General features: G+C 41.8%; 1 protein-coding gene across 10 annotated transcripts in view; it reads right to left on the minus strand.

Moving 5' to 3' along the window:
* The window catches only part of rimbp2 (RIMS binding protein 2), a 279,113-nt gene that overhangs the window by 95,702 nt on the left and 156,544 nt on the right, over nucleotides 1-26,867 (minus strand). For 9 of the 10 annotated variants that reach the window (XM_037536053.1, XM_037536057.1, XM_037536054.1 and 6 more), the window contains 2 exons: nucleotides 20,390-20,479; nucleotides 41-163 (listed from right to left, as the gene is read on the minus strand). In XM_037536053.1, coding sequence (XP_037391950.1) covers nucleotides 41-163; nucleotides 20,390-20,479 — 213 coding nt within the window. The remainder of the gene's footprint in view (nucleotides 1-40; nucleotides 164-20,389; nucleotides 20,480-26,867) is intronic. The other variant, XM_037536059.1, reaches the window with a different exon arrangement.

Consider the following 26,867-nt stretch of genomic DNA (forward strand, 5'->3'; position numbering starts at 1 on the left):
ACACAATTTCCAAATTATGTCTGGAGAAAGTGTTCCTCACCTTCAGCACCTGCTCTAGGTTCTCCAGTTTGCCTTGGAGCTGAGTCCTCTCCCACAGAGCACAATCTCTCTCCACAGTCACTGCACACAGAGCGGCCCGCAAACGCTCATACTCACTCTGCACCTGAGAGAGAGAGAGAGAGAGAGAGAGAGAGAGAGAGAGAGAGGGAGAGAGAGAGAGAGAGAGAGAGAGAGAGAGAAAGGGAAGGAGGAAGGTAGATAGAGAGGGAGAGAAAGGGAAGGAGGAAGGTAGATAGAGAGGGAGAGAAAGGGAAGGAGGAAGGTAGATAGAGAGAGATAAAGGGAAGGAGGAAGGTAGAGTGAGAGATAAAGGGAAGGAGGAAGGTAGAGATTGAGATAAAAGGAATGAGGAAGGTAGAGAGACAGTGAGGGAGAGAGAGAGAGAGAGATAAAGGGAATGAGAAAGGTAGAGAGACAGTGAGAGAAAGGGCGAGATAGTGAGGGAGAGAGAGAGATAAAGGGAAGGAGAAAGGGAGAGAGAGAGTGAGAGAAAGGGAGAGATAGTGAGGGAGAGAGAAAGAGATAAAGGGAAGGAGAAAGGGAGAGAGAGAGTGAGAAAGGGAGAGATAGTGAGGGCGAGAGAGAGAGATAAAGGGAAGGAGAAAGGGAGAGAGAGAGTGAGAGAAAGGGAGAGATAGTGAGGGAGAGAGAGAGATAAAGGAGGAAGGTAGAGAGAGAGTGAGAAAGGGAGAGATAGTGAGGGCGAGAGAGAGAGATAAAGGGAAGGAGAAAGGGAGAGAGAGAGTGAGAGAAAGGGAGAGATAGTGAGGGAGAGAGAGAGATAAAGGGAAGGAGAAAGGGAGAGAGAGAGTGAGAGAAAGGGAGAGATAGTGAGGGAGAGAGAAAGAGATAAAGGGAAGGAGAAAGGTAGAGAGACAGTGAGAGAAAGGGAGAGATAGTGAGGGAGAGAGAGAGATAAAGGGAAGGAGAAAGGGAGAGAGAGAGTGAGAGAAAGGGAGAGATAGTGAGGGAGAGAGAGAGATAAAGGAGGAAGGTAGAGAGAGAGTGAGAGAAAGGGAGAGATAGTGAGGGAGAGAGAGAGAGATAAAGGAGGAAGGGAGAGAGAGAGTGAGAGAAAGGGAGAGATAGTGAGGGAGAGAGAGAGATAAAGGGAAGGAGAAAGGGAGAGAGAGAGTGAGAGAAAGGGAGAGATAGTGAGGGAGAGAGAGATAAAGGAGGAAGGTAGAGAGAGAGTGAGAGAAAGGGAGAGATAGTGAGGGAGAGAGAGAGATAAAGGAGGAAGGTAGAGAGAGAGTGAGAGAAAGGGAGAGATAGTGAGGGAGAGAGAGAGAGATAAAGGAGGAAGGTAGAGAGAGAGTGAGAGAAAGGGAGATATAATGAGGGAGAGAGAGAGATAAAGGAGGAAGGTAGAGAGAGAGTGAGAGAAAGGGAGAGATAGTGAGGGAGAGAGAGAGATAAAGGAGGAAGGTAGAGAGAGAGTGAGAGAAAGGGAGAGATAGTGAGGGAGAGAGAGAGATAAAGGAGGAAGGTAGAGAGAGAGTGAGAGAAAGGGAGAGATAGTGAGGGAGAGAGAGAGATAAAGGAGGAAGGGAGAGAGAGAGAGAGTGAAAGGGAGAGATAGTGAGAGAAAGGGAGAGAGAGTGAGGGAGAGAGAGTGAGAGAAAGGGAGAGATAGTGAGGGAGAGAGAGAGAGATAAAGGAGGAAGGGAGAGAGAGAGAGAGTGAAAGGGAGAGATAGTGAGGGAGAGAGAGAGATAAATGAGGAAGGGAGAGAGAGAGTGAGAGAAAGGGAGAGAGAGTGAGGGAGAGAGAGAGATAAAGGAGGAAGGTAGAGAGAGAGTGAGGGAGAGAGAGTGAGAGAAAGGGAGAGATAGTGAGGGAGAGAGAGAGAGATAAAGGAGGAAGGGAGAGAGAGAGAGAGTGAAAGGGAGAGATAGTGAGGGAGAGAGAGAGATAAAGGGAAGGAGAAAGGGAGAGAGAGAGTGAGAGAAAGGGAGAGATAGTGAGGGAGAGAGAGAGATAAAGGAGGAAGGTAGAGAGAGAGAGAGTGAAAGGGAGAGATAGTGAGAGAAAGGGAGAGAGAGTGAGGGAGAGAGAGTGAGAGAAAGGGAGAGATAGTGAGGGAGAGAGAGAGATAAAGGAGGAAGGGAGAGAGAGAGAGAGTGAAAGGGAGAGATAGTGAGAGAAAGGGAGAGAGAGTGAGGGAGAGAGAGTGAGAGAAAGGGAGAGATAGTGAGGGAGAGAGAGAGAGATAAAGGAGGAAGGGAGAGAGAGAGAGAGTGAAAGGGAGAGATAGTGAGGGAGAGAGAGAGATAAATGAGGAAGGGAGAGAGAGAGTGAGAGAAAGGGAGAGATAGTGAGGGAGAGAGAGATAAAGGAGGAAGGTAGAGAGAGAGTGAGGGAGAGAGAGTGAGAGAAAGGGAGAGATAGTGAGGGAGAGAGAGAGAGATAAAGGAGGAAGGGAGAGAGAGAGAGAGTGAAAGGGAGAGATAGTGAGGGAGAGAGAGAGATAAATGAGGAAGGGAGAGAGAGAGAGAGAGTGAAAGGGAGAGATAGTGAGAGAAAGGGAGAGAGAGTGAGGGAGAGAGAGTGAGAGAAAGGGAGAGATAGTGAGGGAGAGAGAGAGAGATAAAGGAGGAAGGGAGAGAGAGAGTGAGAGAAAGGGAGAGATAGTGAGGGAGAGAGAGAGAGATAAAGGAGGAAGGGAGAGAGTGAGTGAGAGAAAGGGAGAGATAGTGAGGGAGAGAGAGAGATAAAGGAGGAAGGGAGAGAGAGAGTGAGAGAAAGGGAGAGATAGTGAGGGAGAGAGAGAGAGATAAAGGAGGAAGGGAGAGAGTGAGTGAGAGAAAGGGAGAGATAGTGAGGGAGAGAGAGAGATAAAGGGAAGGAGAAAGGGAGAGATAGTGAGGGAGAGAGAGAGAGATAAAGGAGGAAGGGAGAGAGAGAGTGAGAGAAAGGGAGAGAGAGTGAGGGAGAGAGAGAGTGAGAGGGTCAGTATTAAGCTCGATTTGTCTCTTGTCTCTCCTGCAGTCAGTGTGTTTATTAAACTGTTGTGAGTGTCTGAAGATTAGAGATGGTCTCGTCTCTCCTGTGTGAAACAGACTGGACGTCTGTCCCTCAGCGCTGCGTCCCAGAGCGCAGTGACATTTCCCTCGGGTCAGCAGGCGATCCTGAAAAAGACACTCCACTGTGAGGTGGTTCAGGTGACCGAGTCTGACCTCATCACAAAGCTGATCGGAGATGAAAGAGGAATTACAGGGAAGAATAGCTGCTCAATCTGAGCGTTTAAGGCCCTTCTGTGCTCTCCTCTCTTCCCCCCTTCTTTCTCTCCCACCTTTCTTTCTCTTTCCCCATCAACTCTCTCTCTCCCCTCTTTCTTTCTCTCTCCCCATCAACTCTCTCTTCCTCTCTTCCCCCCTTTCTTTCTCTCCCCCACCTCTCTCTCTCTTTCTCTTTCTTCCTTCTTTCTCTCTCCCCATCAACTCTCTCTCTCCCCTCTTTCTTTCTCTCCCCCACCTTTCTCTCTCCCCATCAACTCTTTCCTTTCTTTCTCTCTCCACCAACTCTGTCCCACTCTCACTTCTCTCTCTCTATCCCCTTTTTTCTCTCTCACCACTCTGTCCCCTCTCTTTTTCTCTCTGTGTCTTTCTCTCCCCCTCTCTCACCCCCCCCCCCCTCTCTCTCTCTCTCTCTCTGTGTTCTGTTCTGTCCTCCACTAGTACAGGAGGGTAGTAGAAACTGTAGTGTGGTTTCACCATCTGGACACAGAACAGACAGACTGAGGAGCTACAGAAACACTGGGCATGTAGGGGGCAGTTGTGGGCTGGAAGTTAGGGAACTGGCCCTGTGACCGGAAGGTTGCCGGTTCGATCCCCAGTTCCGACAGTCCATGACTGAGGTGTCCTTGAGCAAGAGACCTAACCCTGGCCCACCGCTCTGGGCAAGTGTGCTCACTGCCCCCTAGTGTGTGTGTATTCACCATGTGAATATGCGTGCATGTGGTGTTTCACTTCACGGATGGGTGAAATGCAGAGGTGGAATTTCCCCAGTTGTGGGATTAAAAAAAAAGTATCACTTAGATGTGGAGTGAAGACACAACCAGAGCTGGACTCTGGTTAATTAATTACTAATTTAATTACTTTAGCTCGTCAGAGTATCTAAAAATGTGATATTAGCAATGGTAAAATTCAGTATCATGATATTTTCCCAACATATCACAGTATCAGATGATATAACTTAGCATTAATAAAGTTAATGTGGCCATGCTTACTGAGTCCTGATGCTCTATGACAACAGAAGGTCTTACTAACCTGGCAAAGGGAAGGTTTTCTGGAGGTGGGACCAGCTGTGCTATCCAGCTATTTTAGTTCTATGACTGGGTGCCTGCATCTCTTTCAAATTCCAAAATTTCCACATAATTAAACGGTTAAGATGTAAACAAAGTCATTCAGAGCGGTTTGGTGTGAAATGCTCTGTTCTAGAGAAACTTAGTGTGCGAACTGTTCACAGAGGTGGTGATAGGACGTCTGAAGAATTTAATAACACGTATCTCTAAAAGCTGCGTCATAGAAAGTTACGACATTATATAGATGTGAATACACCATCCAGTTTTACAGGAGTTTAGGGAATAGGTTTGGGACTCTTGGAAACATTCATTTTTCCTTTATCATAATCAACATCACATTTTGGATGGTAAATAAAATGGCTATATTTGTGTTGTAGTCATGGTGACCCCTGGTTCCTATCACCACCACTGTAAAGACATCTGAGTGTGTCAGTTTGTCTACACTGAACTATTATTTGGCATCAAACAGCTCAGTTTAATTCCCTGTTAATCCATTCAACTGTGAGGGCTCTTCACTCCCTCACTGGTTTAACTACATAACTGACGCATTACTTTTATATTAGATACTAAAGGATTAGTTTTAAGATTGATAACTGGTCATAAAGTGTGCAGGTCAAACGGATCTTCTACAGAGAACACACTCCAAAATTTTAGTGCACACTTTTTATTGATTTGCTGATTTTAACACACTGGAACAAATAAAACAAAAAAAATAAAATACAAAATGCGCCACAACTGACTACATGCCGACTGGCCATGGACGCACGAGAGGTGTGGCCATGCGCAGAGCACCTCGGGATGTTGTTGTATACATTACTGGTGCAGTGATGTCTCATATGCATTAGTGCCTACCGCCAGCATTTAATGTGTGATGTGTTGAAGACCTGCCTGTTATCCTGGCTGTTCAGTAATGCTGAACACAGGGTCTCCCCTGTTACTATGTTTGATAAAAGAGCATTTGTTTGAAGCGCTATGTTCCCCGCATCGTCTTCTCTGCTGACACTACTACATATATATATACATACATCGAACTCCAGCAGCACTACTGTTTCTGATCCACTCAGACCAGCACAACACACACTAACACACACCACCACCAGGTCAGTGTTACTGCAGTGCTGAGAATGACCCACCACCCAAACGGTACCTGCTTTGTGAGGGTCCATGGGGGTCCTGACCACTGAAGAACAGGGTAACAGAGTATCAGAGAAACAGATGGACTACAGTCTGTAACTGTAGAACTACAAAGTGCAGCTATACAGTAAGTGGAGCTGATAAGATGGACAATGAGCATAGAAACAAGGTGGTCAGAATGTGAGGCCTGATTAGTGTACGTATATTATATATGTATATATGTGTGTGTGTGTGTGTGTGTGTGCTAAATTCAGCATATAAACAGTAATTGTGCATTAAAATGTACTGAAGCATATATAGAAGGTGTTCTGTATAAAAGGTGTTCTGTATAAAAGGTGTTCTGTATAGAAGGTGTTCTGTATAAAAGGTGTTCTGTATAGAGGGTGTTCTGTATAGAAGGTGTTCTGTATAGAAGGTGTTCTGTATAGAAGGTGTTCTGTATAGAGGGTGTTCTGTATAGAAGGTGTTCTGTATAGAAGGTGTTCTGTATAGAAGGTGTTCTCTATAGAAGGTGTTCTGTATAAAAGGTGTTCTGTATAGAAGGTGTTCTGTATAGAAGGTGTTCTGTATAGAAGGTGTTCTGTATAGAAGGTGTTCTGTATAAAAGGTGTTCTGTATAGAAGGTGTTCTGTACAGAAGGTGTTCTGTATAGAAGGTGTTCTGTATAGAAGGTGTTCTGTATAGTGGGTGTTCTGTATAGAGGGTGTTCTGTATAGAAGGTGTTCTGTATAGAAGGTGTTCTGTATAGAGGGTGTTCTGTATAAAAGGTGTTCTGTATAGAAGGTGTTCTGTATAAAAGGTGTTCTGTATAGAAGGTGTTCTGTACAGAAGGTGTTCTGTACAGAAGGTGTTCTGTATAGAAGGTGTTCTGTATAGAAGGTGTTCTGTATAGAAGGTGTTCTGTATAAAAGGTGTTCTGTATAGAAGGTGTTCTGTATAGAAGGTGTTCTGTACAGAAGGTGTTCTGTATAAAAGGTGTTCTGTATAGAAGGTGTTCTGTATAAAAGGTGTTCTGTATAGAAGGTGTTCTGTATAAAAGGTGTTCTGTATAGAAGGTGTTCTGTATAGAAGGTGTTCTGTATAGAGGGTGTTCTGTATAGAAGGTGTTCTGTATAGAAGGTGTTCTGTATAGAGGGTGTTCTGTATAAAAGGTGTTCTGTATAGAAGGTGTTCTGTACAGAAGGTGTTCTGTACAGAAGGTGTTCTGTATAGAAGGTGTTCTGTATAGAAGGTGTTCTGTATAGAAGGTGTTCTGTATAAAAGGTGTTCTGTATAGAAGGTGTTCTGTATAGAAGGTGTTCTGTACAGAAGGTGTTCTGTATAAAAGGTGTTCTGTATAGAAGGTGTTCTGTATAAAAGGTGTTCTGTATAGAAGGTGTTCTGTATAAAGGTGTTCTGTATAGAAGGTGTTCTGTATAGAAGGTGTTCTGTATAGAAGGTGTTCTGTATAAAAGGTGTTCTGTATAGAAGGTGTTCTGTATAAAAGGTGTTCTGTATAGAAGGTGTTCTGTATAAAAGGTGTTCTGTATAAAAGGTGTTCTGTATAGAAGGTTTTCTGTATAGAAGGTGTTCTGTATAAAAGGTGTTCTGTATAAAAGGTGTTCTGTATAAAAGGTGTTCTGTATAGAAGGTGTTCTGTATAGAAGGTGTTCTGTATAAAAGGTGTTCTGTATAAAAGGTGTTCTGTATAGAAGGTGTTCTGTATAGAAGGTGTTCTGTATAAAAGGTGTTCTGTATAGAAGGTTTTCTGTATAGAAGGTGTTCTGTATAAAAGGTGTTCTGTATAGAAGGTGTTCTGTATAAAAGGTGTTCTGTATAGAAGGTGTTCTGTATAGAAGGTGTTCTGTATAGAAGGTGTTCTGTATAGAAGGTGTTCTGTATAAAAGGTGTTCTGTATAAAGGTGTTCTGTATAGAAGGTGTTCTGTATAGAAGGTGTTCTGTATAAAAGGTGTTCTGTACAGAAGGTGTTCTGTATAGAAGGTGTTCTGTATAAAAGGTGTTCTGTATAGAAGGTGTTCTGTATAGAAGGTGTTCTGTATAGAAGGTGTTCTCTATAGAAGGTGTTCTGTATAAAAGGTGTTCTCTATAGAAGGTGTTCTGTATAAAAGGTGTTCTGTATAGAAGGTGTTCTGTATAGAAGGTGTTCTGTATAGAGGGTGTTCTGTATAGAAGGTGTTCTGTATAGAAGGTGTTCTGTACAGAAGGTGTTCTGTATAGAAGGTGTTCTGTATAGAAGGTGTTCTGTATAAAAGGTGTTCTGTATAGAAGGTGTTCTGTACAGAAGGTGTTCTGTACAGAAGGTGTTCTGTATAGAAGGTGTTCTGTATAGAAGGTGTTCTGTATAGAAGGTGTTCTGTATAAAAGGTGTTCTGTATAGAAGGTGTTCTGTATAGAAGGTGTTCTGTACAGAAGGTGTTCTGTATAAAAGGTGTTCTGTATAGAAGGTGTTCTGTATAAAAGGTGTTCTGTATAGAAGGTGTTCTGTATAAAAGGTGTTCTGTATAGAAGGTGTTCTGTATAGAAGGTGTTCTGTATAGAAGGTGTTCTGTATAAAAGGTGTTCTGTATAGAAGGTGTTCTGTATAAAAGGTGTTCTGTATAGAAGGTGTTCTGTATAAAAGGTGTTCTGTATAAAAGGTGTTCTGTATAGAAGGTTTTCTGTATAGAAGGTGTTCTGTATAAAAGGTGTTCTGTATAGAAGGTGTTCTGTATAAAAGGTGTTCTGTATAGAAGGTGTTCTGTATAGAAGGTGTTCTGTATAAAAGGTGTTCTGTATAAAAGGTGTTCTGTATAGAAGGTGTTCTGTATAGAAGGTGTTCTGTATAAAAGGTGTTCTGTATAGAAGGTTTTCTGTATAGAAGGTGTTCTGTATAAAAGGTGTTCTGTATAGAAGGTGTTCTGTATAAAAGGTGTTCTGTATAGAAGGTGTTCTGTATAGAAGGTGTTCTGTATAGAAGGTGTTCTGTATAGAAGGTGTTCTGTATAAAAGGTGTTCTGTATAAAAGGTGTTCTGTATAGAAGGTGTTCTGTATAGAAGGTGTTCTGTATAAAAGGTGTTCTGTACAGAAGGTGTTCTGTATAGAAGGTGTTCTGTATAAAAGGTGTTCTGTATAGAAGGTGTTCTGTATAGAAGGTGTTCTGTATAAAAGGTGTTCTGTATAGAAGGTGTTCTGTATAGAAGGTGTTCTGTATAGAAGGTGTTCTGTATAAAAGGTGTTCTGTACAGAAGGTGTTCTGTATAAAAGGTGTTCTGTACAGAAGGTGTTCGCTTATTCACACTCAGAAAATCAACAAAACATATCGTTTGACCAGGGGTGACAAACTACTGAAACTCTGTCCCAACTCCATAACAGCTTTCCTCTCAAAAAATTAAACAAACAAACAAAAGGCTCTCCTCTTTCATGGCAGGTGTGCTCAGCAGTAGAGTACATGCTTGGAGGCATAGAGAGCAGGAGGGTCAGAATCAGTATTGATCACACTGTCAGCACTGATAAAAAACAGCCAGGTTATCACTCACTCTCACACACACACACACACACACACACACACACACACACACACACACACACACACACACACCCACTCACATGCATGCGCACACACACACACACACGCACGCACGCATACACGCATACACCACTGTATATCCAAAACAGGACTCCTGAACCTCAAAGACTCCAGAAGTACCTACTCAGCTGCACTATGAAAACAGCACAGCAGCAGGGGTGTCAAATGCACTCTGAAGGCATCAATTTTGGAATGTTAGAATCCTGTTCCATTGGTGGGTTTAACAGCGATGAACCTTAAACTTAGATTTAATCAAGGCTCATCTATTAATCCAGCTGTACCAAACTTCAAACCTAGTTTTAGAATAATCAGGGCTGGAGTAAAATCATCTTTTTTTTTTTCATCTTTCAAAGGCTGTTTTCACGTCATTGTCATGTCACACGTCATATTAGCACTCAAATGCTGGGCACGACTGAAAGACAAATTCAGCAGCAGCAGGATCTCATTAATGCATGTATGTTTTCCAGTATTTTTATGAAGAGAGCGACAGAAAACATACTAAACATAAGTAAGTGATACTGTTTTTGATCCCACAACCGGGGAAATTCCATCTCCGCATTTAACCCATCCATGCAAGTGAAACACCACACACACACTAGGGGGCAGTGAGCACACTTGCCCGGAGCGGTGGGCAGCCCTATCCACGGCGCCCGGGGAGCAATTGGGGGTTAGGTGTCTTGCTCAAGGACACCTCAGTCATGGACTGTCGGCGCTGGGGATTGAACCGGCAACCTTCCGGTCACAGGGCCAGTTCCCTAACCTCCAGCCCAATATCAAAGGCCATGCTGATGCTAACAGGATAACAGTCTCCTCCAGTAATCTTCAGAATTAGGCGTTAGAGAAAAACTTACAATGTACAGATTAGACGCAAAATGCTGCAGATAACTGCAGATGTCTCCTAACCAAGTGTGGAAAGGGAATATAAACTGCTATTGGTTTGAGGCTAATGGTTCTGTATTCAGGACTGATATACAGTATAATGACATGCACTGGGTCCTGATTGAGCAGTCAAAGCTAACTAACCGTGCTCAGCCCACATACACAATAGTTAGCCGTAATTGTTATTAAGTTGGAAAAATTTTACAGAATGTTGACAAAATAAAACCCTTTCAACCTGATAAATGCAGGTCAGAGTGTAGAGCTGCTACAACTTTGAGTTTCTGTTACAGGACGGCGGGGAGGCGGACCCAAGTGCAGAACTGAAACCCAGCAAAAGAAGAGCGAGGAGATATATGGGGGCAACAGGGTGTGTGTTTAACGTTGCTAGGGAGCTGACCGGGACCCAGGTTCGAACTGCTGCTGTAATGGTGGGTGACCATGGGCAAAGCACCTCAAGGAAGGCAGAAATGAGGGGGCAGGAAGAACGGCAAACCAAAGGGACGCCAAACGCAGCGTGCTCAAACAAAGGCTGAGTTTTTTTTTTCTTTTTTTGTGAGTAACTTGGGGGTAATTACAATCTTTTTGTTTTTTGAGGCATTTTCTTTTCTCTGTCCTCTTTTATTTTTCTTTTCAAAGACTAGGTACTGTACCGGTCACCCCTCTACAAAGGTGTGACAAACACTGGGTTTTGCTGCAGCCTTAAATAGGGGAGTTCACAGGTGTGTCAGGTTAGCCTGATCAGTCCACGGCGTTTTGCTGCCGTCGCCCTCTGCTGACAGCAGGCGGTGCAGGCTGGGCACCTTGCCGCCGACGCCCTCTGCTGGCAGCAGCCGGTGCAGACTGGACCCTTACAGTTTCCAAGTTAAAATGTTACAAAACTCAGCAGAATTGTGCTGCTGTCACTCTTCAAAACTAGGCATGCTGGAAAGATTTTCCACCACGCTAATATTAGCTCAACTTAATGCCTAAAACATCCGATCTGTCTGAACAGTGTGACCTTTCCTACACATACAAAATTACCTGAAACTGATGGAGAATTCTCAAAATATCAGCGTAATTCAATGCTTAAGATGTAAACCAAGTCATCTGAGGTGAATATAGATAAATATAGCCATTTCTTTACTATCCACAACCACCAGAGAATCTACATGAGTCTTTTGAGTTTTATATGTAATGTTATTGATGGTAAAATAGTGTTAAATCTGAAAACATAAGCTCTAACATTAGCAGAAGCTTTTTTGGGAGACTATTTTGCCAAAAAAATACAGTTCACTATTGTTTCATATTAGGTTGAATGGGATTTTTCCAGTGTTTTGACAATGGTAGCTAGGAAAGAACCTATTTGTAACTGGAGAACACACACATACAAACACACATCATCTAAACCGATTATCCTTCTGGGTCGCGGTGGGATGCTGGAGCCTATCCCCACTGTCATCGGGCGGAAGGCAGGATACTAACTGGAGAACAAAAAGATGAATTACTTCCACTGTATAGTATCATGTTTACATTATTCTGTTTACCAGCCTGTTTGAGTGTTATACATACATGTAGACTTTATTAGGTATTACATGTTCTCCGGGACTCCCCACATACATACATCATAAAGCAAATATGTGTGTCTAAATAGGCCCATATTACCACAAAATGCTCTGTTATCTGAGGTTATGCTGTAATAGCGCAAGGCAAAGCACTGCAAGGCAAGCAGTAAATATTATCAATCTAGCGTGAAATATCTCTCTAATGATATCACTTTTCCCCTGAGCTCACTAAAGCCGGCTGCTTAGCACTACATAGGGAACTGTTACAGTCCCTTTCCAGGACGATCTCTCTCCACCCCTCTCCCTCTCTCCCTCTCTCTCTCTCTCTCTCTCTCTCTCTCTCTCTCCCCCTCTATCCCTCTCTCTCTCTCTGCCCCCCTGTCTCTCTCTCCCCCCTCTGTCTCTCCCTCTCTCTCTGCCCCCCACCCCTCTCCCTCTCTCCCTCTCTCTCTGCCCCCACCCCTCTCCCTCTCTCCCTCTCTCCCTCTCTCTCTGTCTCTCCCCCCTCTCCCCCCCCCCCCTCTCTCCCTTTTTCTCTTTCTCTCTCTCTCTCTCCCCCTCTATCCCTCTCTCTCTCCCGCTCTCCCTCTCTCTGCCCCCTGTCTCTCTCCACCCCTCTCCCTCTCTCTCCCTCTCTCTCTCTGCCCCCGTCTCTCTCTCCACCCCTCTCCCTCTCTCTCTCTCTCTCTCTGTCCCCCTGTCTCTCTCTCCCTCTCTCTCTCTCTCTCTCCCTCTCTCTCTGTCTCCCCCCCCTCTCCCTCCCTCTCTCCCCCCTCTCTCTCTCCCTCTCTCTCTCTCTCTCCTGCATTTATAAATGTGTAATGAGGGCAGAGACTTTGTTTTGCAACAACAGCATTTGACACGCCTCCTTCAGCCTCTTCAACAACTCAGACCAACTCAGACACAACTAAATGATTACCTATAGCACAGGTTACAGGGCTGGCAATTCAGACAGACATACCTGAGCGAATACAGATTGGAGATGTTAAACCAACAGAGCCCAGACTGCGATGAATCGCAGCTGCACGGATTGAAGGCAAAAGTAATGGAGCACAGACAGCAGAAAAGTGTTGATATTACATTTAGCTAAGAAATCGATATTTTGTCACAATTTAATGGCTAACGTATGCAAATTCATTCAGAATGGGTCGGTGTGTGTTTCACTGTAGAGAAACTTCAGATTCCTTTGCAGTGGTGGTGATAGAGGTCACAATGTCTACAACACAAATGCAGCCATTGTATGTCTACGATGTGTCTGAGCTCTTATATCTATAGACAGTAAAACAGTGGTAAATCGTTTTCTTTGGGGACTATTTTGCCATACGGGTCCTACAAGTAACTCTCTGCCATGAATGGCTTTTAAAAACTTTTTAGGCCAAAACTTCATCACAAAACAATGTCTCAGGAATCAGAAAATATGTTAATGGCCATTTCATGTAATATCTTTCTGACAGGGAGCTTTTAACGGCTTTAAACCTGGGGCATTTAATTAAAATTCAATAAGGTCCAGTTAAAGAAAATTAGTAAAGGTCCGGAACATGATAGCATCTAACTTGCATCATGATTTAGTGCCATATACTGTTTACGGAAGTAGCGTAGTAGGTATATCAACATCTTATACAGTCAACACCTGAATATCAGACCAAATAAAGTACAATTCAGTAACATGTCAACAATATTTTGATCAATTTTCTCTTTTTAGACCACAGCATGTGAAATAATCTGGCTCACTTTCTTCTCTGACTGCTGTTTCCCGCCTCACCCCTCCCCTGTGTGTGCTTCTCACTCGAGACTCAGTGCTGATCATAATGCACAGATCTGATTGGCTGAGTAGCGTCACGTGAGATATTTACAATGCATGTGATTGGTCTGTGAGTCTCCTGGGCTGTACCGTAAAGGCTAGAAAAACCATGCCAATTAAAATAGGACTAAATTAAATAATTCTCTATAGTTTAGAGGTTGTAGGTCCAGGCCTGCATAGGACAGCGTCTGGGTCTGGACTCGGACCGCGGCCCAGCTATTAGCGACATCTGCATTAAACTCTTCAGACATCTGGTTCCTATCACCACCACTGTGAAGTTTTGACTAAATGATTTTGTTTAAAGATTGAATTGTGCAGAAATTTTCAAAAATCTATGGAAATTGGATTTAAGATTTTCATTAGCTAATATATAAAGTATAAAATGATTTACACAGGAGGTGCAACTTCTGGTAGACCATTTCTAACTTTGCTAACATCTCTTTAAAGCCTGACTTGGACAGAATAAAATTTACATGGTGTCATGGGGTCATTTCCCCTTTTACACGTGCAGCTTGGTGATATTTTTTCCCGTCACGATTGGTCATGTCTGTGTTTTTCCTTCTCCTAACCTTTGAAAATAAGAGGCCATATTAATTAATGTTTCTCACTCAACTCACTGGTGCTCTGAGCGTTGTAGTACCATCCAGATACACCCAGACCTCTGTGGTTTTCCATGCAAATGTCACCTTGCATGGGGAAAAAAAGGTTTTAGGCTGCTGCTATTCCGCATATTTAGCTTCCAAGCAAGATGTATCCATACTAAACACTTCCTCAATCACTAACTGATGAATGCTTGATGAAATGATGAAAGAGTCTCTCAACTATTTATTTAGTCTGTGTGATAGAACCATCTTCAGCGGGAGGAGAGAGAAAATGAAGTCAATCAGAAAACCGAGATTCCTCAGGCTGATTATAAAGCATTCATTTATACTTATATATGCATGATATCAACTTCTATTTGTCTAGAAATAATGACAAGCTGTATCACTGTCAATTACTTTAACATCGGCGCTAGTAGAAAATACAACCCACTAGAAACTCGCTTGGTACTTCTATTGTTGTCCAAGAGCTCCAGAACTGGGTAGACACGTACAAAGATTTACTACAGACTATCACCTCATAAACCAATCAGAATAGAGCTGAAGACAAAAAATGTATTAATGTGATGGCTTGGAAAGTTACACTCACCAGCCACTTTATTAGGTACAACTGCTCAATTGCTTGTTAACACAAATAGCTGATCAGCCAATCACACGGCCACAACTCAATGCATTTAGGCATGTAGAGGTGGTCAAGACGACTTGCTGAAGTGCAGACCGAGCATCAGAACGGGGAAGAAAGGGGATTTAAGGGTCTTTGAACGTGGCGTGGTTGTTGGTACCAGACGGGCTGGTCTGAGTATTTCAGAAGCTGCTGATCTGCTGGGATTTTCACGCACAACCATCTCTAGGGTTCACAGAGAACGGTCCGAAAAAGAGGAAATATCCAGTGAGCGGTCAGTTGTGTGGACGAAAATGCCTTGTTGATGTGAGAGGTCAGAGGAGAATGGGCAGACTGGTTCCAGATGATAGAAAGGCAGCAGAACCTCAAATAACCAACCAGAATCTCTGAGGAACGTTTCCAACACCTTGTTGAAAGTCTGCCACGAAGAATTAAGGCAGTTCTGAAGGTGAAAGGGGGTCCAACCTTTTACTAGCACCTAATAAAGTGGCAGGTGAGTGTATTTCCAACCTGTTTTCTCTGTTTCAGTTGTCTGAAGCTGGTGAACAGAGCAATAACTGAAATCCTGAACTACGAAAAAGCCACAGAATTTAAGTTCATGCCAGTTTTCTGGGCTCTCTGAGAGCAAATGGATATAGAGAAAACGTATAGTGTAAAAACAGCACATGCACAGGCATCGCTGGGCACTGACGGGGCATTTTTAGGCTTCAGTTAACAAATCAGTGCATTAGAGCTGCTGAACTGTAACACAGGAGAACGTTGCTTTGAGGTCTGGTGTTTAATTCAGCACAAGCCTCACAGCGATGGTCTGGCCTAAAATTAAATTTACACTCTTTTGCCCCTTTACTCCAGATGTAGTCAGTCAGCCAAGACATGTTTGATGTCTGAAGTTTGCTTCTCTTCTTCAGTACTGGAGCTAATGTGGCTAATGATACAAGCTTATACCACAGCAATTAGAACTGTGTGCATGAAAATTATTACACACTTTTTTGAGACCATGGGGTGTTAAGTCATCTCAGACAGACTTTCTTGTGTGTGTCTGTGTGTGTGTGTGTGTGCCAGCTTTCTTCTTTATATTGTCCATTATTTCTATAAAAATGTGAAAGTGTTGAGCCTTGACCCAAGCACCACACTTCATTTATCCCAAGCATGACGGCATCACCTGCTTTAGACCTTTTTTGAACATTTCACATTGTTCCTAGTCTTCATCTGCCCCGTCCCACCAGCATTTTTGGCCAATGTTGCAAGAACCATTTTGCAAATGAGTGCATATTTTAAAAAGATGAAGCTGAGAAGGTAAAACATTCCATATCTTGCGTTTATACTGCTTTCATTTAGGTACAGGTCAAAGCAGATTTATAAAAGGATTTTATTTGCATTTCACATATCGTCTCAATTGGAATTGATTCTTTCAGAAAAACTAAATATGAGATATAATATGCAACATGGTCTGAGGGATGGGTGTTTAGCCAGTTTGCACAATGTTGTTTTTTTTTTTTATTGTAATAATTACACATTTCAAATAAGTGGCCAATATTAGTCGGAACTGATAGTGGCAAACTCATATCCGCCTGTCTGATAAACCTTCATATCTGAGTTATTTACAAGCAGATTAGACTACACACACCAGCATATCGTCGCTGTCCAAAGAAAAACAAATGTCTCTGAACCAGTCATTTTACAGGAGAGCGCTGAAACATTTTGAACTTTCAGTATGAGTTAATGTACAGAGATGTTATTCCAAGCAATTTTGGAACATTTCTATTCGTCTAAACATTATGAAATTTGCATACAATGTAAAGGACGTCTGTTGAGCTCAAATTATACAGAATACTAAAAAAGATTTTTTTTGATAGCAATGATATAAATGTAGACATACCTAGCCTAAAACCCAGGGAGGATAAATAATTGAGTGACTGTAATTTGCAACTGTACTTACATATTATTTTGGTATTATTTTACAACTTCCAAAAAAGTTGGGATGCTGTGAAAAATAGAAAAAAAAAAGTAATGATGTGCAGATCATTTAAACCCTATATTTCATTGAAATTAGTACAAAGTACAAAGATAAAGACATTTTTATTGTTTTCTGAAAAAATATATGTCCATTTTGAATTTTATGCAAACAACATGTACCAAAAAAGTTGGGACAGGGCAACAAAAGGCTGGTAAAGTTGTTCAATGCTAAAAAAAACACCTGGTAGTTCATTGACAATAACTCATTAACATGATTGGGTATGAAAAAGCATCCCAGAAGTAAAGATGGGGAGGGGGTCACCACTCTGTGAAAGACTGCATGATCAAATAGTGCAACTACACAAGAATAACATCTCTCAATATAAAATAGCAAAGAACTTTTGCTTTTTATCTTCTATGGTCCATAATATCATTAAAAGATTAAAGAAAGAGGAGAAATCACTATAAATCACTACATGGGCTCAAACGCTTCTGAAAAACACTGTCTATGAAAACAGTTAATCACTGCATCCACAAATGCTAATTAAAACTCTAAAACACAAAGAAGAATTCATATATAAACCGGATCCAGAAATGCTGCCACCTTCTCTGGGCCTGAGCTAATTTAAAATGGACCGAGGCGAAGTGGAAAAGTGTCATCAGACAAATTAATATTTGAATTTCTTTTGAAAATCATGGACACCGTTTCCTCCGGGCTAATATTAGTATTTTATTAGTATAATATTAGCACATATTAGTATCGTATATACAGTACTGTGCAAAAGTCTTAGGCACCCAAGACACATTTTCAAAATCTATTTATTTGTGTAGTTTGTGTTTAAAAGTGTTAATATTTGAATAAACAAAATTTATAGAATAGTAATTAATAATGATTTTATATATATATATATACATATATATATACATACATACATACACACATACATCTCCAAGCCTCTCCTCAAGGAAGCCCAGTATTATATGTAGTTAAATAGCAGCTCCTGGTTTGACCAATCAGTGCTCAGTAAATTGAGCTCATGATGTAATTGATGATATTAACGAGTCTCTGTGGCGGCTGTGAAGGTGTTTCAAGGAAAAATATGGACCCAAGAAATTCTTGTTACTTTTTATTGTTTTTCTGTTTATCTGAATTATGAATACGACTTTATTCTAATGTATATTGTGATGAACTCACTGCTGAGGTCAACTGTTTAAAAATTAGCTTAGATGCCTAAAACTTTCGTAGAGTATATATATATATATATATTTATTTTATCAAGTGTAATTTTACTGACCATCCAGGAAATTACATTTCAACACTCTGACACACACAAACACAAAGGCACTCACACACAGAGCTCCATGTCCCCTGCTGGATTATCAGACAATATCTTCCAGCAGAGGAGCTGAGAAAAGCGGATATTACTACCATACATGCGCACCCAGAGTCTATACGGCTGCGTGATGATAAACTCGTCTGTCTGAGAGTGAGTGGGTGGCCATTCCCATGCTGCACTGGGGCAGATGGAGAAATCTGATTGGCTGAGAGGATGCACAGTGTGGTTTAATGATGAAAAATCTTCCAGCTCCTCTCTGACAAAAACACCATTAGAGCCCCCTCATAGAAACGAATGATCAGAGAGAATAGAGTACAACACCTGAGTGTGAGGACATACAGCCTGCTGAAGGTTTTTTCCCCTGATGCTGAAAAATGTATAACTTGTGCTTAATAACCATTTTGACTGGACGTTAAATAACTGAAGAGCGGTCTCTGGCTTTTCACAGTACCATATAACACAAACTGGACATAAAAATATTACGTATAGATATGTAGAGCTGGAATTATTACATGACATTCATTATTATCCAATGTTTTCTTAAAATAAATGATAAAGTAGACACATACAACACATCTGACAAAGCTTTCCAAGGAAGCACAACGGTACCTTTGACCACCAGAAAAGAAAACAAGCTGTTGTCGATTCTGAAGCAGCAGGAGGGTCAAGCCAGGGTTTCGACAAACCAAACTACTCCGAACTTCACAGTTCACTGCAAGTGATTTTCAGAATGAGCCAATGTTACCACTACATACATCAAGGCTTCTCAACCTGTGGGCCTGAACTCAGAGGGAAGCAGTAAATTGTAGTGGGCCGGTAATGTCAAGTCATAAAAAAGAAAAAAAATTGGGAAAAAGATTCATTTGTTATTTAAAAATTGAAAAATAAAACGTTATCGTATTTATAACCAATATATATATTAATAGAGACTTACAATAAAATCGTTGCAGTCCCAGGCTAATTAAACGTCATCACTCAGAGAGATAACATGTTCTCCATTAAGCCGAGGAACAATTTCACCGTCTCTTTACTAAGGAACCCTTAAATTACAGGATTAAATAACCTGACCTAGTTTTGTCATCATCATCATGTGATACTTTTTTAATCCCACAAACAGGGAAATTCCACCTCTGCATTTCACCCATCCATGAAGTGAAACACCACATACACACTAGTGAATACACACACACTAGGGGACAGTGAGCACACTTGCCTTGAGCGGTGGGCAGCCCTATCCAGGGGAACAATTGGGGGTTAGGTGTCTTGCTCAAGGACACCTCAGTCATGGACTGTCAGCTCTGGGGATCGAACCGGCGACCTTCCGGCCACAGGGTCAGTTCCCTAACCTCCAGCCCACTTAGTCCAGACAGGGTTGCGGTAGCAGTTGGGAGAGCAGAGAACCCCAGACGTCCCCGTCCCTCGCAACTTCCTCCAAGTCATTCCCGGGGACCCCAAGCCGCTCCCAGGGGGTCCTAGGATAACCCAGGTCTTGTCCCAGTAGGCCATGCCTGGTACACCCCCACCAGGAGGCGTCCAGGGGGCATCTGGCTCAGATGCCCGAACCACCTCAACATGCTTTTGTCAGTGGTGATAATTTACCTCCATTGGCAAATACTGTACTGCTATAGCTCTTCACACTGACATACATTTAAGGCAATTTACTGCCTATTAGTTGAATAATTCACATAATTAACTGAATTTCAAAAAATTCATTTTTGGTGCTCTATATTTATGTACAACCTCATTTCCAGCAACTATGTGCATGTGTTTATACAGTTGTAAACAAAAGTTGAAATTAAGCACAAAAATTTGCAGAACAATACCACATATATATATATATATATATATATATATATATATATATATATATTCCCTGTAGAGGATGTATTGACTTATTTTTACATCAGAAAATGAAAGGTTCTACATAACTAAACGGTTGAGATGTTGACCGACCGAGTCGTTCAGACTGATTTGGTGTGAAATGCTCTGTTCTAGAAACACTTACAGTCAGAATTAGTTACAGTGGTGATGATAGGAACCAGACGTCCACCTCTAAAAGCTCCCTAACCTAATATGACATGGTTATGAATACACAGCCTGGCGCCCGAGACACTGTTTTACATTAGTTTTGGCCTGAAACATCTTGTTAATCCATTTATTTGAATCTATTCATTATTTTAACATAATCAACATTACATACAAAAGCTCAGAAGACATGTATAGGTTCACTGGTGGTTTTGGGTAGTAAATAAAATGGCTATATTTGCATTATAAGGGGCAGCACAGTGGCGTGGTGGGTAGCGCTGTTGCCTCACAGGAAGACGGGCATGGGTTCGATTCCCCGGCCGGGTGACCGGGGTCCTTTCTCTGTGGTGTTTGCATGTTCTCCCCATGTTCTTTCCACAGTCCAAAGACATGCAGTCAGGCCTATTGGACATGCTAAATTGCCCCGAGGTGTATGTGTTTCTTACAACAAACCACTCCGAATGACACTGTTTACATCTCAACCACTGAATTATTTAGAAACTTTGAAAAATCAGTGGAGTTCCCCTTAAAGCCTCAGGTCAGGGTTAAGAACGATGCCTACCTGCTCATACTTTGCAGTCTTCTGGGTATCAGCAAACAACTGGACATTTAAACGTGTTTTCCCCTGCAGAACATTCTGGAGCTCACTCTCCTGCAGAAACGCACACACACACACACACACACACACACACACACACACACACACACACACACACACACACACAGGTAAGGATTTTATACAAAAGCACGACATACCCTTATACACAGCGCACTTTGGTGACTCTCAGGAGAACTGAGCGTGCTGCTGAATGTGACATACACGAAAACACAGAGATCCAGAAAAACAGCAGGTTTATATATATTCCTGGTAAGAAGCGTGTTTTCAGCACTGCTAGAGTTGCTCAATGAATTATTCATCCTACAGATAGACAGAGAGAGAGAGAGAGAGAGAGAGAGAGAGAGAGAGAGAGAGAGAGAGAGAGAGAGAGAGAGAGAGAGAGAGAGAGAGAGAGAGACCATCTGTCTCTGAAAGTCTGAGACTGAAGACAGCACTTTGAACTACAGAGACCAACAGTAAACAGAATTCAATGCTGTCTCAACAGCAGGAACCCTAAGCGGAGAGAGAGACAGAGGGAAAGACAGAGTGGGAGATATGAGTGATATGATAATTCATTATTATTGTAGCATCAGCGCAGGAGACGATGCAGACAACACAGCACAAATAGGCGGTTGCTGTCTTAAGGAAACTAGCTTTCTCATATTTAACAACCCATGAGACGTCTGAACTCTACACTCCACCGGAGGGCAGCGTGGAGCCTGCGTCCGAGGTTTGGTTAGGCCAGGGGCCGCAACCCAAATGTTAAGAGCCATTTAGTCCTTTCAACAAAAATCAAACAACCTTGGGTGCCTTTTATGTCCATTTTACCATTTTGGCTGTCAGTACGTGCTAATATGTTAGTATAGCACAAAAATATAATATAAACAAAAAAAAACTTCAGCTATATACAGCTATACTTTCAGCTATAGCCGCTGAAATTCCCATTCCTAATCGTAACTGCATAAACTACACAGTATGCTATTCATTTCTTTTGTTTATTCACACTTTCACCACTTCTTTGCTTTTTCATCTGGACCTTCTTAAAGGGGAATTCAACCGCTTTTTTCTAAATGTCTAGTTAATTTAGTCACTGAGATGTGGTTTGGTTTTGAAGTGCTTTACTGTAGAGACATGTAAAGATTTCTTTACAGTGCTGGAGATGGGAACCAGGGGTCACAATGTCTACAACACAAACACAGCCACTTTATTTCCTATCCAAAACCACAGGTTGTCACGCCTACTGACCGTTCCTCCATCCAGAGATCTCCAGAGTACGGAGAGGCTGACTCCTCCCAACACACACACCTGCCTACAATCCACTCATCAGCACCCTTCATAACCCGGATTCTCACTCTGCCTCCTTGGGAGGTGTTGCCACTCTCCGTGTCACTATCGAGCTACCTTCACCGTGTTTTGGTCATTCCTGTTGTTTCTTGGACCCTTTGCCTGTTAATTCGCTGTTTCTGATCTAGAGACTTTGTTTATTAAAGACTCCCTGCATGTGCATCTGACAACCCTGTCTGAGTGTTACACCAGTGAAACTACACCTGGCTTCTGAGTTTTACATTGAATGTTGATGAAGGTAAAATAGTGGAAAATACACTGTACACGCTGCACCTCTCCAGCTTGATTGCATTTATAAAAACATCATTTTTGAAAACAAAAACATCTCAAAACGTTAGTTAAACAGTGTCTCAGGCATCAGGCAGTGAATTTATAACCATTTCATGTAATGACGTGCTGGGAGGGAGCGTTTAGAGGTGGACGTCTGGATCCAATCACCACCACTGTGAACAACTCTCACTGGACATTTCCCACCAAACCACTCTGAATGACTTTAATTACATCTTAATATCTTATTATAGAGATTTTTTGTAAATCGGTGCAGCTGCCCTTTAGACAGTTTATATTTGTAAGTGTTGAATTTTTAAAAAAATCTTTCAATTCTTTTCACATTTTCTTCAAATTTGCACGCTTTTCCTTTTTTTCCATAAACATCCTTAAATATCATGATGACCTTAAAAGTACCACAGTGTAATATTTTTGCCCTACTGTCTACTCTTGTCACCACATACAGAAAAAAGGACAGGAGAAGACAAGAGACGAGTAGAGACGAGAAGAAAAGAGAGGACACACAGACCCCAGTTGGCCATGACGTGTTTATGATTCACTCACATCTGAAAATGAGTGCGTGTGTCTTTTAATAGCTCTGTATAATTAGCTTAACATCCCGAATCATTGGATAAGCCTGAGTGCAGTGTTGATTTGCCCACCACTCACTCTCTCCAGGCGAGAGCGCGAGATTAAGCAGCGTTTCTCATTGCGGAGGGTGAAGCTTAATTACACTCTATCAACATCCATGAGGCGTTCCTCCAACACCACTTAAACCACAAACTATTGACAGCCCGCGTTCACACAGTCCAGACCGCACCGAGAGAGAGAGAGAGACTCGAAAACGTACAACTGTTCCTGTCACTTTCACAGAAACTGGAAGACAGATTAAAGAGGAATTTCACAGATTTTTCCAAGTTTATTTACATTTACGGCACCTAGCAGGCGCTCTTATCCAGAGCAACTTACAATTCGATCATTTATACACAAGTAGGTGATGGCAATGTTGGGAGTCTTGCCCAAGGACTCTTATTAGTATAGTGTAGGGTGTTGGACCAGGCAGGGAATTGAACCCCAGTCTACAGTGTAGAAGACAGAGGTGTTACCCACGACACTAACCAACACAAATTCAGTAATTCAGCTGTTGTCACTCAGAGTGGCTTGATGCTTACAGACCTAAAGATTTCTTTACAGTGGTGGTGATGGGAACCAGGGGTTACAATGTCTACAACACAAATATAGCCATTTTAATTACCATCCAAAACCACCAGTGATCCTACACGAGTCTTCTGAGTTTTTATATGCTGAGGATAAAATAAATTTTCTTAGGAGCTCACTGAAGGGTTACGATGCTTCTGCCTGATGTTCTGTTGTCTTTTCTATAGTTGACTACTGTGTACATCAGACGTTCATTTCAAATCCAGAGGGTTCTTAAGACAAACCCTAAAAAGTCTGTTAAATAACGGGCCTCATGGTCCAGGTTCTTCCTCAGAATCGTCTTAAATTTGTTCAAGAGAAAGGTCCTAAGAAAAAGTCTACATCAGATTCATGACGTGTTCTTACAGCGCAGAGTGTGCGTAGATTCTGTCCCAAATCCCAAATAAGGAAACACGGGTGAATGTCAGAATCTTCATGAAAACTGTGTTAAGTGGCGAACGGTTGGTGAACGATTCTCAAAATAAACTTAAGGAGTTCTCAAATATTCTCTTTAAAAGATCTGATGCATTTTAGAGCTTACCAAGATACATTTTTCATTTATATTAAATGTTATTTCCATTATTTAATCGGCTGAGAGGAGCAAATGGATCAATTTATCAAACCAAGCATTTAGCAGACAAGAATTAGAGGTAATGGTGGAAGAAAGAGCCAGCAGGGGAAAAAAATCCTTGGTAAATATGGTAATTGTGGAGGAACAGCGGAAGCAGCAGAGGCAGCTTCCATGTTTAAGAATGTAAATCCCGGTCTCGTCAGCTCCTGAGACGAGTATGAGGCCGTGGAAAGGTGGAGAAGACATTTAAGAACAAAATGTTTTCAAGAATGCTTCTTGTTCTTAGTGTTATAGGCGCAACCGTCTAAGCGTTGACCGTATTATCAGGAGATCGCGAGTTTGACCCCTGGTGATGCTACAGCCGTCCGTAGCCGGGAGTCCAAGAGAGCACAATTGGCCTCGCTCTCTCTGGGTGGGTAGGATGGCCCCCCCTTCTCCCCCCATCACTCAGCGCGGTACTAGTCAGCGCAGACGTCTGATGTAACAGATCTGGCGGTTGACGCTTTCCTCCAACGTCGGCTGTCCGGTGACGTTGCGTGATCAGCAGTTCGAAAAGAAGCGGTGGCTGGTTTCGCAGGTCTCAGAGGAAGCCTGTGCTGCCTTCACCCTCCTAGTGTTGACAGTATCGTGTGATTGGGGGAGTCCTAACTAGCGGGTGGAATTAGAAATGAGAAAATATGGTCAAAAAAAAAATGATTCAGAAAGAGAATCGAATTTTTCATGAGGATGAAGTTAAGAAAAAGAACACACATTCCAGAAGATTTTCTTTTCTCAGACACTTTGGTGAATCTGGCCCCGGGTCTGAACTGATGACCTTTGAGGTGATGTCATACGCAAAAGTTGGGCGTTCCTGGTCAAACGAATTCTGTTGATTTTCTACGTGAAAACAGAAAAAAGCCGTCCTCCACAGAAAGCTCACTTTAATGCACGATTACTGTTTATTTCCTGGATTTAGCACATTGGACATAAATAAAATAAAATGTGGCCTGCGCAAAAGTTACGGCACACTTCATATTTTGTGTTTTATTTTTTGCTTTTCGATATGTTAAACTGAATAAATTCAAATTGTCCACCATGCAGAAAAAAAGCCATATTGCAGTGTGTTCTCTGTAGATGATGCAACGTCTTATCACTATTTTCACTACTTCAATCAACAAAACGCCATTTGGCCGGGGGTGTTCAAACTTTTGCACATGATTGTGAACACTTCCTTCCTTGCGTTTCTGTGTTCAGTGCAATTTTTTACATGTAATATGTAGAAACAATCCTAAATCATGTCAGAACAATCAATATTTTGATGACATTATGCACTGAATCCTCTCCTAAAGAATCACAATAGAACTGAATCAAAAGCACTGCAGTACATTTACATGATTCAAATGTATGCACCACTTCCACATGAACAGAAGTACGTCAACACAGGTTTGCCCTTCATTTTACTCGTTTTTGGCTATTATTATGCTGCTATTTCCATCAACTAAAGTCTAATAATGTACAGTTGTGTGCAAACGTTTACAAACCCCTGGTCAAATGACAAGATGTGATGAGCTTCTAAGCGCAAATAAATGAAAACATCCTCTACAGGAACACACCTCTGCACATTTTAATACACAATTACTGTTTAGTTACTGAATTTAATATATTTGGGAAAAAATCAAACATAGAACTTGGTCTGTGTAAAAGTTATGGGACATTTTATGTTGTTTTCCACTAAGTTAAGCACATAAATAGAAACTGTGCACTAAAAATTGAAGAAAAAAAAAAAGATATGTATGTTAGTTCTAAGGGGATGTATTAACTTAACTTTGCATAAGGCTGTACCAGTGTTTTCAGTGCGGTGTGTACAGCAGTGTAGTGTAATATTATTCTAGTCTATTTCCTCTTTAAAGAATGTGGTCTTGACCTTCTGTGAGCTTCAGTGAATGATTCTGTTTGAATAGGTGCTGATTCAGGCTGTGCAGTAGCCACATACAGTATATATGTGTGTGTGTGTGTGTGTGTGTGTGTGTGTGTGTGTGTGTGTGTGTGTGTGTGTGTGTGTGTGTGTGTGAGAAATACATGACAGGAGTGCGGCGTGTGAAGAAAGAAAACAGGAAGACGGCCTTCGGATGTTATTCACAAAGGCATTTGAGCAGCGCCTGCCTTCATAGAGTCACACTCAGCCTCACATCCCTCAGCAGATACTACTGTAGCTTCTATTTGAAGCTGGCAAACTCAAGGAAGGCCAAAAGCAGCGTCCATTCACAAATCACTCCTGCACAGCTCCTCTGTGATTTATATCTTCATCGACACCAAAACCAAAATTCAGGACACGTTCGGCCAAAAAGCAAAATGTAAAAAGCAAGAAAAAATGACCACTTTATTAGTGCTTTTGAATTAACATAGCGACGCTGATGGCACCTCGAAAATAAAAGCTCTGAAACAAATCCAGTGTTAAACCTCTCGGCTTCCCAAAAGCATCTTTTTCAGCCACAGCTGATATAACAAAATATTTCATACGCATTTGGATGAAGAACTCATGTTTAGCAGTCTAAAGTCTCTCCAGCAGGGGGTGCTGTTGGCATGAAGGTCACTACAGTGTTCATCATTTAGAGCAGAAACAGCCATAAACCTCAGCAGAATGACACAACACTCAGGTGTTTGCAGTAACAGCTTACAGACTGACAGGTGAGCAACTCACTCAGCGTTATTTATGTGATTATTTATGTGAATGTGATTCCCATTAAAGAATGTCATTAATTTAGTTCATCTAAACACTATAAAGAAGCTGCAGTGAACCAGTGATGGGTGTTTCGCTGTTGATCTGCTGCTGCTCCAACTGTTTTAATGTGTCTGTGCATCGTCCGTACAGTTAATCACTACTTCTGATTTATTTTCTATCCTCATTTGCATTTTTTTCCCCTGTTTGTCATTCATTAGTTGGCAAGTGTTCTTGGTGCCTCACTGTAGCCGTATTTAATCACTTACTCTTTCCGAAAAACGTTTGTGGACTCTTTTTACTCTTTGGGCTGAAAAACAAAAATTTGAAGTGGCTGAAATTTCAGTGCAACTCTAGACAAGATG

The sequence above is a fragment of the Pygocentrus nattereri genome, chromosome 29 (genome assembly GCF_015220715.1).
Source record: "Pygocentrus nattereri isolate fPygNat1 chromosome 29, fPygNat1.pri, whole genome shotgun sequence".
In the NCBI taxonomy this organism is placed as follows: domain Eukaryota; kingdom Metazoa; phylum Chordata; class Actinopteri; order Characiformes; family Serrasalmidae; genus Pygocentrus; species Pygocentrus nattereri.